We start from the raw sequence: 14,981 nt of genomic DNA on the forward strand, positions 1-14,981 counted from the left end.
CCTCTCAAGAAGGTTCAGGTCAGTATCTTCAATTACTTCTGGGTATGAATTGAGCTTTTTGAAGACATGAGTCACTTCAGGGCAGACGTCCCATGTTTGCCATGCTGTTTTCTTGTCTTTGCTATGGAAAGCTGATACAACATCACAGCCAGTGAAAGAATGGAAGGACATCATGCTTTTGGATTTCTCTGGCCCAAGATTCAACACAATGTCATGAATTGGCAGCCACCTGATGGATGCATACTGGAGAATTTCTTTACATGCACTGGCCATACAAAGACTTGAAATTACGTTTCTTACTTTCCCATGCAGACATAGACATAGACTTTAGGTGTGGACTTAGGCAATTAGACATAGACAGTACACATGCATTACACTTAGAGTACCTATACAATACCCTTACAGACATATAAAGTGCAAGACTGGGCAACAGCAGACATACATAGAACATGTATTAAGAAGAGGTATTGTTGTGCATTTTCAGTTATGTCCTATTGTGACAATTCTGATATGGTGATAGTAGCATTGTGAAATAATAATACATATAAAGTAAGCAATTGTAATGTGCAATATTTACAACTATAGTTGGTAGCTAGTTTTCCAGTACAGTCATTAAGTAACAGGCATGAAGCAGCAGCAACATGTGTGTGCATGTTTGTGTGTGCTTTTGAGTTAGTTCAGTGTTGTGTGTGTGTGTGTGTTTTGAGTTAGTGCAAGTAGAATGTGCAATCACAATTCAGTGTTGAGGGGGGGTCTATCAGGGATAGGAGGGCAGGTTAAGAGTTCAGCATCCTGATTGCTTTGGTGTATGAAGGTCTTTGTCAGCCTGGTGGTATGGGAGCAGATGCACCTTTCCAGAGGGCAGGAGACTGAACAATTTGTGTGCAAGGTGACTTATGTCCTTGGTGATCATCAGTGCTTTTCGGGTGGGGCGGGTGGTGTAAATGTATTGCAGGGAGGGAGTGGCGCACCAGTGATCATCTACGCTGTATTCACAATGCGCTGGAGTGTCTTCCTGTTTTGCTCTGTGCAACCTCCTCCTCACACTGTGTCACACAGCTGGCCAGGATGCTCTTTAGAATGCTGTCATGATGGAGGGTGTAGCACTTGCCTTCTTCAGTTTGCACAAAAAGTAGAGGCGCTGTTGGGCCTTCTTCGCCAGTGATGATGTGTTTGTGGTCCAAGAGAGGTCGTCGCTAATGTGCACTCCAAGGAATTTTGTGCTGCTCACTCTCTCCACAACATCATTGTCGATGGTCAGTGGTAGCAGTTGTTTTTGGCCCCTCTGAAAGTTGACAACAATCTCCTTGGTCTTGTTGACATTCAGCAGGAGGTTGTTGTCCTTGCACCATCTGGACAGCAGGTCTACTTCTTCTCTGTAGTGAGTCTCGTCACTCTTAGTGATGAGGCCCACTAGTGTTATATCATACGCAAACTTCATCAGATGGTTAGTGCTGTGGGTCGTTGTGCAGTCATGTGTCAGCAGCGTGAACAGCAGGGGGCTGAGCACACAACCTTGCGGGGCCCCCGTGCTCAGGGTCAGGGTGATTGAGGTGTTGTTCCCGACACGTACTGCAGCTCAATGGATTTTTAGCAGACATCTTGTGTAATACGGTTAAAGGCCGAGGGTCTATCCTTTTACCACCCAACCGAGATATGGGACACAACAAGGTTAAGTCATATTCTGCCCTAGCCGGGCTCCGGACGCCTCATGGCTCCGGACGCCTTCGGCTCAGCTACACACAGTAGGGCCAGGAGCTTGCTCTCTCCCGCTTGAATCCTTGAATCCTTACAGCGGGATCTCCACCCACTTTGTCTGGAACCAATCAACTGTGCATTTCCAACCGTCCTGGGTAGAGATGTGTTCAAGGCAATGACGTGGTTTAAGCAGAGACGTTCTATTGGGCTAAGAAATGTTTGGTTTAAACTTCGGCACAGCCCTCAACCAGTAGCAAGCCGAGGGAGGCGGGTTAACCAGGCCATGGAATCAAAGTTCATCCTGTATGGAAACGCTAATCGTTATAGTCCTGGTCAGACCAGAAAACGTGATCTGAAGTCTATGAAAATCAGGCAACTTCTGCCTTACACCCAGCCCGATCGTTCATCCAGTGTCATTTAAGTCCCGTGCAATCTGTACACTATCCAGGTAACTGAAGCCCTGTTACCCTCGGCTCGGCTCTCTCACGCTGGCACATCCTGTCAATTCAGGTGCGGCTATCTAACTAAATTTCTAACTACACTAACTACATTTCTAATTAAGCTATATACATGGTCTTATTGGATAGCATATGTGAGACTATAAATACTAACAACTAAAGTGAGTATACTAAAGAGTTAGTAAACTACAACTACAGCTATTGTACCACAAGCCGACACTGAACCCCATGCTGAGTCTCACAGCAGTGATGTCACCAGTGTACCCTGGTTGTGCTATAACATCAGTCTAATACAGAATGTAAACAAAATTGTTTTTACGACATTGTATTCCAACAGTGATGGCAAGGTTAGTATGCATTATTGAATACCTGCTATCGGACAGCTGTATGTCATAAATGTGCATTTTCAGTCATGTAAGGGCTGCCATTTTGAAAAGTGGTGGCCATTTTGTGATGAAATAATGATACTATGAAGTTGTCCTGGTCAGAATGCATACATTTTAATATTTCCATCACTCAGATATCTTGATTACTTGGCATTCTAAGACGAAAACAGCTTTTTTCACCTTTAATGAGGCGGCCATCTTGAAAAATGGCCGCCATCTTGTTTTTTCACCTGGATAGCGACCTTTTCTGAAAGGGTAGGGTCTAAAGCACCTCTGGACCAAATTTGATGCTTGCATCACCAAGTGAAAGATTCTTATGGAATATTGACTTAAGAAGCCTCACTAATATATATAAATTAACCAACAACATTTTGAATAATGTATGAAGCATTTGGCATGATTGAATAAATATTAACTTTATATTAACCCTGTGAGAACTGAACCATGAAAGCAATGACAGAAAATTCGAATTTCTTGGAATTTGCCTCAATATTGGTCCCTTATAAGAAATGTAAAAATAAAAAATAAAAATTTTGTTAAGGTCACTGAGATATTAATTTGAGGATTATCTTTAAATATTTAGTGAGATCCTGACATTTTTTTTTAGCCTATCCTTGTTTTAGCAGGACCATATTTTACATTTCCCACAGCCTGGTTGGGTTTTTTTTTTTTTTTAAACATAGCTGATCGAATGCTCAACAACCTATTTATGAGTGTAATATACATCATTATTCATTTTTGATGTGTAATTTGAATATATGGGTCCATTACTACAATTGGACCATTTCTCCATTCACTTCAATGCATTTTTTACGAGATCATAATTTCAACATTTTGCATTACATTTTCAAAATTGCAAGTAAAACCTGTTTCTTAAGGCAATATCGTTGTCTTGAAGTAAAACAACTTGTGTGTTTTGTTAAATGATCGTCGTGGTATGCTTTGTAAGTTTCCCTATGGCAAAATGCATTGATGGCCGACTTCCTGCCACCGCCGGATGGTGCTTATTTGTTTCATCAGTTTTAGCACGATCTCTCTGCAACAAATATAAACTCTTCCTTGATTAATTGCACAAAGCAAGTTTTCAAATAATAATGATAATAATAATAATAAGTTTTATTTTGAGTGCCTTTCAAAATACCCAAGGACACTTTACAATCAAAAACAAATACATAACAATATGGAAAGTATAACAAAGCTTCAGTGAATTAACAATAGGAGAGTAATGAGAGTAATTTAAAAAATGCAAAAATAAAATAAGGAAAATAAAGTACAATAAAAATGTTTTAAAATAGGCCTAACAAAAGGAAGTAGAATGCAAATTGGAAATAAAATAAAAATAAGGGAAACATTTTTTCTAAAGGATATAGAGTTATATTTCGGAAATTTGTACACAAACCTTTTGCAATTTGACGATATCAGGGAAACCGCTTCTACCCCATTTTTCCATATTTCGCCGAGCTGTAGTCAACTTGTTGTTGACCGCTGCTCTCTTGTGGCGGTTTCCGTGTACTGCAGGACGTTTGGAAATAACGCGCAGGATGTTTTTGAGATTGATTTTTTTGTGTGTGACAGAGCGGAGAGGGCTTTGAATGTGATGAAACAACTATGATGCGTCCGGCGTGATAGGGTTAAGATATGTGAATGTGAAAAAACTCAAGACAGTAATATTAACTACAAGTTCAATTTCGTAACACAAATTGCGTCCTTTGGGGTGACATGTATGTCAATGTTTGTGAATGGGCAGCTGCAAGGCCAAGGCCAAGGGTCTTAAAGACTGGCTCCTAACCAGTCAGTACCTCAGTTATTGGAGAGTGCTGTGGAAGTTTAAGGTGACTATTAACCTCTTAATATGTCTTCATATTGCAATGCTTCTGTCACGCAATGCTTAGGTTCATTTTATGGTGTCCTGTGGTGTGACTGCTCTTATAGGAGGATTTTTTTTTAATATATAAATGAAAACACATATTAAGATTAAACACAATATCATTATCAAGTTAGCATGAGCTCAGATGTCAGTAATGTATACAAAAGGATTAAAATGGCCATAATGCAGTGAATTTCCTGTGGTGCGACTTCATTTTCCTGCGGTGTGACATGCCTATGCAATGTGTTGATGCAGGACACATTTTCCTAAAAATGGCAAAAATTAGGCGAAATTCCACGGACCACTAAGTTACGCCCTTGAACTTCAACCATCCACAGACATTATGATAGATTGAACGTAATACACAGCTGTGCATGTATTATAGTGTATACACTATAGTGGGTAGTGTAATACTGTACAATACACAATATAGAAATATAATCTAAAAAACAAAAGTCCAAAACGTCTTAAGAGGTAGAAGGTGATCTGATAAGGTGCCATGTGGTAAACAAAAAAAGTTGTATAGAGTTGTATAGATTCTGTTTTCTGTATAAATACTGTATTGGACGTGTCCTGCGGGAAGACTATGCAGTGCTGTGGAAGTCCCTTAGTGCAGTGATCTTCCTGGAGGGGGCATTTGGGAGGTTTGGGTCTAGCTGCCTCCACAAGGTTAGAAGGGGATTGGCAGGGCCATCATGCACTTCAGTCCTCTGTGATAGGTGTCATTATACAACTGTATGACCTTGGGGACATGACCTCTGTAACCTGACTGTCTTGTAGGAGACGGACTGGCAGGGGAATCGTGCACTTCAGTCCTATATGTCTGTAGCTAATCAGACCCCTCTGATTGATGATGGTGTGCATGGAGTGGCTGGCCTTGTCCAGACTGGAGTGCAGTCTGCTGAGAGTTCTACTCTGTAGTGAGTCTCCATTTGCATGCCCACCACAGACCCTGCCTTCCTCACCTCTCCAGTCATCTTGTCTTTCTCTAATGCTACCACCTCATCAAACTACAGTATAGAACAACACACTGCCATAACAGATTAACATACACTGCTACTACTAATATCCCTTCTCCAATATCCCACATTCTCAGCTGTATACACCATGTCCTAAAGTCACGATACACATGTACAGTAAATACTTTCATAGAACAACACACTGGCCACAATATAAATGCATCCCCAGCTCTACAGTAGCATTGCAACGCTGGTCAGGACAATAATCGATTTGGCAAATGCCATAATTGATGCGCCATATTTATTCAAGTTTCAATTACTTCCATGGGTATTTACGGAGCAAATGAACTTTAAATAAAATTAAAACGCTTCAAAGCATTGGAAACTGCATGGCTGATACTAACAACATCCAATAAAATGTTGGTTATTATCTGACTGCTTGTATTGCCTCATGACTAATGAAAAAATGCCCTTGCTTTCTGTAGAAATGTAATGCATTGCAATGCAACATATAATTGGATTAAGGACAGTATGACTGTTTAGGACTACTATACTATATGTGTATGGGTCTGGAAATGTGAGATACAGCTTGGGCGAGGTGTATGCATTGATATTGTTGCCAGTGTGTTCATTGGTGTGGTTTGATGGGGTGGTAGCATAAGAAAGAGAGACGCTGGACAACTGGACACAGTATAGTAGTCCTCAACACCCATACTGTCCTTATTCCAATTTTCATTATTAATCCTTCCCATTAAAATGTTGCACATAGTGATTTATATCAGTGTTACTCTCATCAATGGACACTGAAAAACAAAACATATAATTACTCCCTGTTCAGTGTCAGACAGACTTTCAGTGCATTGAGAAGTGGTATCTATTTACTAAGCCAATCACGCCATCCAGTAACCATTTCCACTGACACAACTTCCTTAAAAACCTCGGTCAGTAAATGGTTTGTTGTGATGGGAGAACCCATGCTGCTTTAAGGGATGCACTCTTCCTGCTGACTCTCCTCCAAGGCTTTCATTTTCAAGTGTCTGCGGACACGTGCACACTGTCCTTAATAAATTGTCGTGTCTAATTCTTCAGTTCTAACAGTATCATAGTTGGTCAATGAGGTTCAAAAGTTCTTTGCAGTTGGTGTAATAACGTGAAGACTAATCTACGGAGTACAGCTGCATGTAGGCTACTGTTGCTGTTAGTGAAATGTAGTGAAGTGGCTGTTTGAAACCCAGCAATTTTTTAACCAGTAATGCAGTAATGCTTTCCTAATAAACCAACACTTTATCAACATTATTATGCTGAGAATTTGCCAGTCTTATCAATCAATTTGATCTGCATCTATCCCGTTCATTTTTGTTTACTTATAGCAATGGTTATCAAGGTAAGAAAAAATGTGCTTTGCCTTGATGCAGCTGACATGAATCAAATAAAAGACAAATATTTGACAAAGGTCACGTGTGCATGGGCAGCAGCCTTCCGTCAGTGGCTCTACTGAAGAATGGGCAGTATTTTGGGTTATTTTGAAATAACTTGGTGGCATAGTGCTAATTACCCATAGAAGTATACTAATGTTTGCAAATTAAATTGAATGTATTTCATTTTTAAAATTAAATAAAGCATAGTCATGGCCTGTGATGAAATTGTCAGAAATAAAATTGGCCCGTGCATAAACTTATTTGCTGACCCCTGACATAGAAACATATTACATCCAAAATCATTACAGAATCACATGTTACAATCAACATCATTACAGAATAAATCCCTGATATAGAGACGTGTTACATCCAACAACATAACAGAATAAAATGGATCATCTCTCCCGGTAGGGCACACAGAAATGCGTCAAACAAATCCCAAACATACACTCTAAAGAATATATCAGACACAAACGTCTGTGTGATGTTTTATGACACTATCTTACATAAGTTTCNGAAGTTTACAGGCTGGATCCTGCTGTAATTCTGAAAGGAGCTCTACTCTGGAGTCTCCAGGGTCGTTTCCTCTCAGGTCCAGTTCCTCCAGGTGTGAAGGATTTGATTTGAGAGCTGAGGCCAGAGCAGCATATCCTACTCCTGTTACACCACAGTCTGCCAGTCTGAGCAGAAGAGTCTTAATTATTAATTATTCCTATTTCATGTATAAAATATAGATTCTTTGCGTACATTTTATAACACTGTGTTATAAGCCAAGGCAATGTCCAGGATGTTTAATATTTAAACACAAATCTTTAAGAGGTATGTGAGTACAGTAGAACATCCAGTGATGTTACTGTATGTAAGACTCAGTTAATGAAATATTAAAATGTCTTACCGGAGTGACTTCAATGCACAGTTTGTGTTCTCCAGCCCACTACACAGTTCTTTGACTCCAATATCTCCAATACTGTTGTGGCTGAGATCCAGTGTCTTCACTTTTGATGCTTTGCAGAGGACAGATGCCATTGTTGTACAGCTCATATCACTGAGCCCACAGCTATCAAGCCTGAAAGAGGATAACAGCCATATGTGACAATAGTCCAGCCAAGTCAAGTCAAGTCAGCTTTTATTGTCAGTTTCTTCATATGCACAGGTCATACAAGGAAATGTTTGATGGGTTTGACAGTTTTCAATTTGAAAAAAAAAGTTTTTTTTTGTACATCAATAAGAGTATTAGCACTATTAGTACTAATAGCAATATAATAGTATTAGTACGATTAAAATGATTTTCAATTAGACACAATAATGTGATTAAAATGTGATTAATTGCAAGTTAACTATGGCATCTATGCGATTGAGAGCACTAGCTAAAATATTAAAATGTCTTACCGGACAGACTTCAATGCACAGTTAGAGTTCTCCAGCCCACTACAAAGTTCTTTGACTCCAGTATCTCTAATACTGTTGTGGCTGAGATCCAGTGTCTTCATTTTTGATGGTTTGCAGAGGACAGATGCCATTGTTGTACAGCTCATTTCACTGAGCCCACAGCTATCAAGCCTGAAAGAGGATAACAGCCAACTGGATTCAGTCATGAGTAACTACACAGGCAGGAAATATAGAAAACACTGACAGTCATCAATCCATTCTCTCTAAGAATATTCACTACCATCATACTTACAGAAGTGACTTGGATTCCTCCACTACTGGCTTCAGCCTCCAGAGACATTCATCCGACTTGACGTATTTCTTCAGATCGAAAACATCCAGCTTTTGGTCTGATGTCAGCAGCACAAACACTAGAGCTGACCACTGGCCAAGTGAGAGTTCGGCTTCAGAAAGCGTCCCTGCACTCAGGAATTTCTGGATCTCCTCCACTAAGGAATGGTCATTCAGTTCATTCAGGCAGTGGAAGAGATTGATCATCCTCTCTGATGAAGGGACCTCCCTGATCTTGTCCTTAATGTAACTGATTGTTTCAGCATTGCTAATATATATCTCTCCACTCAGCAGAAGGCCACGCAGGAGAGTCAGGTTGGACTCCAGAGAAAGACCAAGAAGAAACCGGAGGAAGAGGTCAAAACGTCCATCTTTATTCTCCAGAGCTTTGTCCACAGCACTCTTGTGTAGGATGGTCATTGATTCTTCAAGCTCTTTTGTGGAGATCACATTTTGCCTTTCTGTTGCCATCATCAGAAACACATACAGAGCTGCAAGATACTCCTGGATACTCAGGTGGATAAAGCAGAACACTGTTGCTTGAAAAATGCTATATTCCTGTCGGAAGATCTGGGTGCATACACCAGAGCGTACTACAGCTTCTCTGACATCAATGCCATGCTCCCTCAGGTCCTCTTCATAGAAGATCAGATTTCCCTTCTCCAACTGTTTGTAGGCTAGCTTTCCAAGAGCAAGGATTAGTTTCCTGTTCCATTGTGGATCAAGTTCATGCATATTGTCAAACTTTTGATTGGCCTGTTTTGTTTGGAAAATCAGGAAATATGTGTACATTTCTGTCAACGTTTTTGGAAGCTGTTGTCTTTCTGAAGAGCCAAGAATCGCCACAAGAACACAAGAAGTAATCCAGCAAAACACTGGTATGTGGCACATGATGTGGAGACTCCTTGATGATTTAATGTGAGACATTATTGTGCTTACAAAACTCTCATCACTGATCCTCTTCCTAAAGTACTCCTCCTTCTGTGCGTCATTGAAGCCTTGGATCTCTGTGACAAGGTCAATACAATCGGGAGGAATCTGACTGGCTGCCGCTGGTCGGGAGGTGATCCAAAGTAGAGCAGAAGGAAGCAGATTTCCCTTAATGAGATTTGTCAGGAGTGCATCCAATGAAGTGACACCAGTCACATCAGTGTAACTTTCATTCTCCTGAAAGTTTAGTTGGAGTCGACATTCATCCAGACCGTCAAAGATGAACAATAATTTAAACTTCTCTTGAATGTCAAAGGTTAAATGCTTCAGCTCTGGAAAGAAGTGGTGAAGGAGACCCATCAAAGAAAGCTGTGTGTCTCTTATCAGGTTGAGCTCCCGAAAAGGCAATGGGAAAATTAAATGGATCTCTCTGTTGTCTTTTCCCTCAGCCCAGTCCAGGATGTACTTCTGAATGGAGATGGTTTTACCAATGCCAGCTACCCCCTTTGTGATGACTCTTCTGCTTGGCTTGTCCTGATCACGTAAGAGCTTGAAAATGTCATTGCACTTGATTTGTTTCTCGCTTCCAACTGATCTTTTGGATATGGACTCAATCTGCCTGACTTCATGCTCGTCATTTACTTTCCCAATTCCTCCCTCTGTGATGTAGATCTCTGTGTAGATCTTGTCGAGCAGGGCAGAGTTTCCTTGCATGGGTATTCCTTCAAACACACTCTGGTATTTGTTCTTGAAATGTCTTTTCAGTTCAGCCCGACAAAGTACATCCAGCTCATCTGGTCCACATACAAAATGAATATTAACAACCACTGGCACAAGCAATAGCAACTTTTTCACAATGGTATATATAAATTATACACATAATTTATAGAAATCACAGATTATGAAGAATAATGAAGAATTCTTACAATCTTTCAGTTTGTCAGCAAGATCTGTTCTCTCCATCTCCAATAGGAAGTGTAGTGCCATCTTAAGAGCTCCTTCTCTGGCATCACTCTCATCTTCATCTTTTCTCTTTAAGTCTTCTTGGTAATCTGGACTTAGAATCATCTTAAATCTTTGCAGTTCATTCTTCACAAATGTGATGATCTTATTTTCAAGCACCTGGACATACAAGTATTCATGAATCCAGTATATGCAAAATCTGAATAATCTTAGATTCTTCTTTATACTCTCCTGTTTCAAGTGATCACTGACCCTGCTGGAAGACCTGGCCTTATATTGAAGAAAACGAATAGGCTACGAAAACAATGATGCGCTTAATCATGGATAAACTACGTCACCAACAACCAGCTTTTCAAGGATAAAACGGCATGTTGTGAGTATGAAGAAAGACCAAGAAAATACACGGTAAGATAAATAATTCTAACTACAATTGGACAACAAACACAGGCCTACATAGGGCTATGGATAATCATGACATCATATTTTGATCAACGAACCTTTTGAAAGACATAGGCTATTGAAGACCCGCTTGGTTTATTGAACAATATTGACGAGAGTAGACCTAGACGATGGATGCAATTTTAAGTTTGGCAGACTTTGATTTTCATTTCAACAAATCCACGGGTGTTGTTGCTAGAAGACCCGTCTCTAGGCCTATTAGGCTAACGTGCAGAAATAATCTTCAATAGGCTACAAAATAGCAAAGGTACATTTAATTTTGGATAAATTGCTGCATGTCTACACCCAAGCTTATCAAGTATAAGAAATCACGACATATGTGAGTAAGAAAAAAAAAAGACACATAGGCTATTCTTCTTTCTTTTTTTCTTCTTCTTCTTCTTTCTAAATTTCCAATGGACAATCATGGACACATTGATCAACATGACATTATAGGCCATATGTTGATCCTAGAACTTTTGAAGGCATAAAATGGCCCCTCTTCAATTTCTGTGAAATGTAGGCCTAAGCCTTTGATTTTCGTTTAAATACTGTTGGACTAAGACTTAAAAAGTCAGCCTACCTAACTATTAAGCTATAATTTGTTTTGTCATCACTTAAACTAGGCCGATGATGATGTTGATGATGATAATGGTGATGATGATGATGATTATTAATTAATTAATTAATTTTTTCTTTTGTTTTTTTTTCCTTTTTTTCCTCATGCACTCCAAAAAAGAATACTTAAGGGGTAGCAATGGGCATTGGAGACTCACTTTTGTGTTTTATGTTGATTTTTTTTGTTTTGGGGTGGGGATTTTTGTTTCTAAATGGGGGAGGGAAGGATTGGGGGGAGGGGAGGAGGGAAATACCCGACAGGAAATATTTGAGAAAGGAATGGTCTGATAGCTTTAGTTGGATATATTTTTACTTTTTTCCTAGGTTTAAGCCTATGGATAATGATATTGAACCACCTTTTAGGCTATAGAATAAGAAAAGTAAAACAAAATGTCAAGTGGAGAATATAGAATAGCAAGCTATAATACAAATGGGCTAGCTGACAAGAAAAAGCGTAATCAAGTTTTTACTTGGCTCAAAGAAAAACACTTTAGTTTAATTTGCTTACAAGAGACTCATTCAGAATCAGCTGATGAACATCTCTGGAGAGAGGAATGGGGAGGGCCAGTAATATTTTCACATGGTTCCAAAAACAAACGGGGGGTGATGGTACTACTTGGAACTACTTACGACTCTGACCCTCAAGGGAGATGGTTAATCCTAAGAATGGCTGTAGAGGACAAATTTATCTGCTTAGTTAATGTATATGGGCCAAATTCTGATGATCCAACTTTTTTTGGAAGCATACATGATAAAATTAATGAAGATTCTTATAAGTGTGATTATTATATCATGGTCGGAGATCACAATGTGGTCCAAAATGGGGAAATTGACCGTAAAGGGGGTATTAGAACCGAGTACCATCCCCAAAGTCAGAAAGAAATTAAAGCAATAATGAATGGTAAAGACATGGTGGATATCTGGAGATTAAAGAATCCTAAATTACGGAACTATACATGGAGAAGACAAAATCAAGCAAGCCGTATTGACTATTTTTTAATTTCCTTTTCTCTGGTTTCAAAGGTTAAAAAAGCAATGATAGAAGATAAAATAAGATCAGACCATCAATTAATTTCTCTGCACTTAGATATAGCAGATCATCCTAGAGGTAAATCCTATTGGAAATTTAACCAGAAACTGCTGGAGGATTCTGTCTTTATAGACAAAACTAAACTTTTCATCAAGAACTTTTTCTTAGATAATGTAGGCTCAGCAGACCCTCAAATTGTATGGGATACATTTAAGTGTGTTCTGAGAGGACACACAATAAAAATGGCATCATTTACAAAAAAAATAAAATAAATAAATTAAAAGAATTGAACATAAAAATGAGATTGACACGTTAACCGCACTTGCGGACAAAGCTAATGCTACACAAAGTATGTTTGATAGACTGGAACAAAAACAACAAGAATACGAACAATTAATTCAAGAGAAAATAAATAATACATATTATTCAAATAAAGCTGAATGGATGGAAAAAGGAGAAAAATGTAATAAATTATTCTTGAGCTTACAACGAAATAATGTATCCAAGAAAAATATCCATCGACTAATAGATAGTAAAAATATTATAAAAACCACAACAGAAGAAATCATGGAAGACATTGAGAATTATTTTACTGACATATTTACACCAGATCATATAGATGAACATGATGACACCTTTTTTCAAAAGCAAGTTCAAATTGATGAAGAATCAAAACAATCATGTGAAGGTCCCATCACAGAGGAGGAACTCAAAGAGGCAATTTTTTCATTTAAAAAAGGAAAAACACCAGGGCTAGATGGGATCCCCATTGAAGTTTACCAGACTTTTTATGACTTGATTAAAAACCCTTTACTGGAGTGTTTTAATTTCTCTTATGAAAAAGGTACACTTTCAGATACACAAAAGCAAAGCGTAATCTCTTTGCTCCTCAAACAAGACCCTAATGGAAAATATAAAGACCCCACTCAACTTAAAAACTGGAGACCTCTCACCTTACAGGGGTATGACTCCAAAATACTGGCAAAATGTATTGCAACAAGAATTAAAAAAGTACTACCATCAATAATACATAATGACCAAACAGGTTTCATACAAGGACGGAACATATCAAATAGTATCAGACAAATAATAGAAATAATTGAACACTATGATAACAAAAACAAAGCAGGATTAATATTTATTGCTGATTTTGAGAAGGCCTTCGATAAAATCAGTTGGGGCTTCATTAACAAAATGTTTAAAACACTTTAACTTTGGTGACTCTTTAATAGAGTGGGTCAAAGTGATGTATGAAGGCGCTATCTGCAAAGTTCTAAATAATGGGCATTTATCCAAGTCAATAGCAATACGAAGGGGAGTCAAGCAAGGCTGTCCTTTGTCTCCCTATCTTTTTATCATTGCAATTGAGATCTTGGCAATAAAAATAAGATTTAACAGAGGGATAAAAGGTTTAGAATTAAATGGTATTAATAATAAAGTATGTATGTATGCAGATGACTCCAGTTTCATGATAAAACCAGACAATGAATCGCTTTATAATCTGATTAGTGACCTGAATAACTTTTCAAAAATATCAGGGCTTAAACCCAATTATGAGAAATGTAGGATATTGCGACTTGGTTATTTGAAGAGTAGTGATTTCTGTCTTCCATGTGATCTTCCGGTGGAATGGGTAGATGGAGCCGTCAACATTCTTGGTGTCCAAATACCCCACAATATTGAAGAAATATCCTTAATTAATTATAAATGCAAGTTGGGTAAATTAAATTCCATTTTACAGCCATGGCAAGGTAATCATCTGACTATTTATGGTAAAGTAACACTTATAAATTCCTTAGTTGTGTCTCAATTTACGTATTTAATGTTAGCACTCCCTTCACCTCCTGAAATCTTTTTTAAAGAATATGAACAACAAATATTTAAGTTTATCTGGAATGGCAAAAAAGATAAAGTTAGACGAGCATATCTATATAACGATTATGAGGTAGGTGGTATGCAACTGTTAAACCTGAGAGCAATGAATAAATCATTAAAAGCATCTCTCATACAAAAAATTTATTTTAATCCAGACTGGTTTTCAAGCAAATTGCTCAGAAACATCCATCCGTTGTTTGAGAAAAAAATGTACCCATTTTTACAGATTAGTCCAACACACTTTAACAAGATGGAAAGCATTATACAGAAAGCTTCTAGCTTCTTGATGGAGGCACTGCAAAGTTGGCTTCACTTTCAGTATTATCCGCCAGAAAAGGCTGAAGATATATTGCAACAAATCTTGTGGCTTAACTCTAACATTTTGAGTGGAGGCAAAGTTATTTTCTTTAAACAAATGTTCATTAAAGGAATTACTTTTGTGAATGACATTGTAAACGAGAAACATCAAATCCTCTCATATAAACAGTTAAGAGACAGGTATGGGGAGGTATGTACAACTCAACAATACAATCAGTTGACTTCTTCTCTATCATCAAGGTGGAAGCAAAAAATTAAAACGAGCAGTGAGAGTAATTTAGTGTGTAGACCAAATATAAAGCAG

At 38.4% G+C, this 14,981-nt stretch overlaps 1 protein-coding gene across 1 annotated transcript in view; it reads right to left on the bottom strand.

The window, feature by feature from the left end:
* Positions 1 to 10,550, bottom strand: part of LOC134449223 (NACHT, LRR and PYD domains-containing protein 3-like) — a 52,990-nt gene extending 42,440 nt beyond the window's left edge. The window contains exons 1-3 of the mRNA XM_063199067.1: positions 10,362 to 10,550; positions 8,468 to 10,229; positions 7,293 to 7,466 (exon numbers count right to left, since the gene is read on the bottom strand). Of these exons, the coding sequence (XP_063055137.1) occupies positions 7,293 to 7,466; positions 8,468 to 10,229; positions 10,362 to 10,503 (2,078 nt within the window). The 5' untranslated portion in view covers positions 10,504 to 10,550. The remainder of the gene's footprint in view (positions 1 to 7,292; positions 7,467 to 8,467; positions 10,230 to 10,361) is intronic.
* Positions 10,551 to 14,981: the final 4,431 nt, after the last annotated feature.

This window comes from Engraulis encrasicolus, chromosome 5 (genome assembly GCF_034702125.1).
Source record: "Engraulis encrasicolus isolate BLACKSEA-1 chromosome 5, IST_EnEncr_1.0, whole genome shotgun sequence".
Classification (NCBI taxonomy): Eukaryota; Metazoa; Chordata; class Actinopteri; order Clupeiformes; family Engraulidae; genus Engraulis; species Engraulis encrasicolus.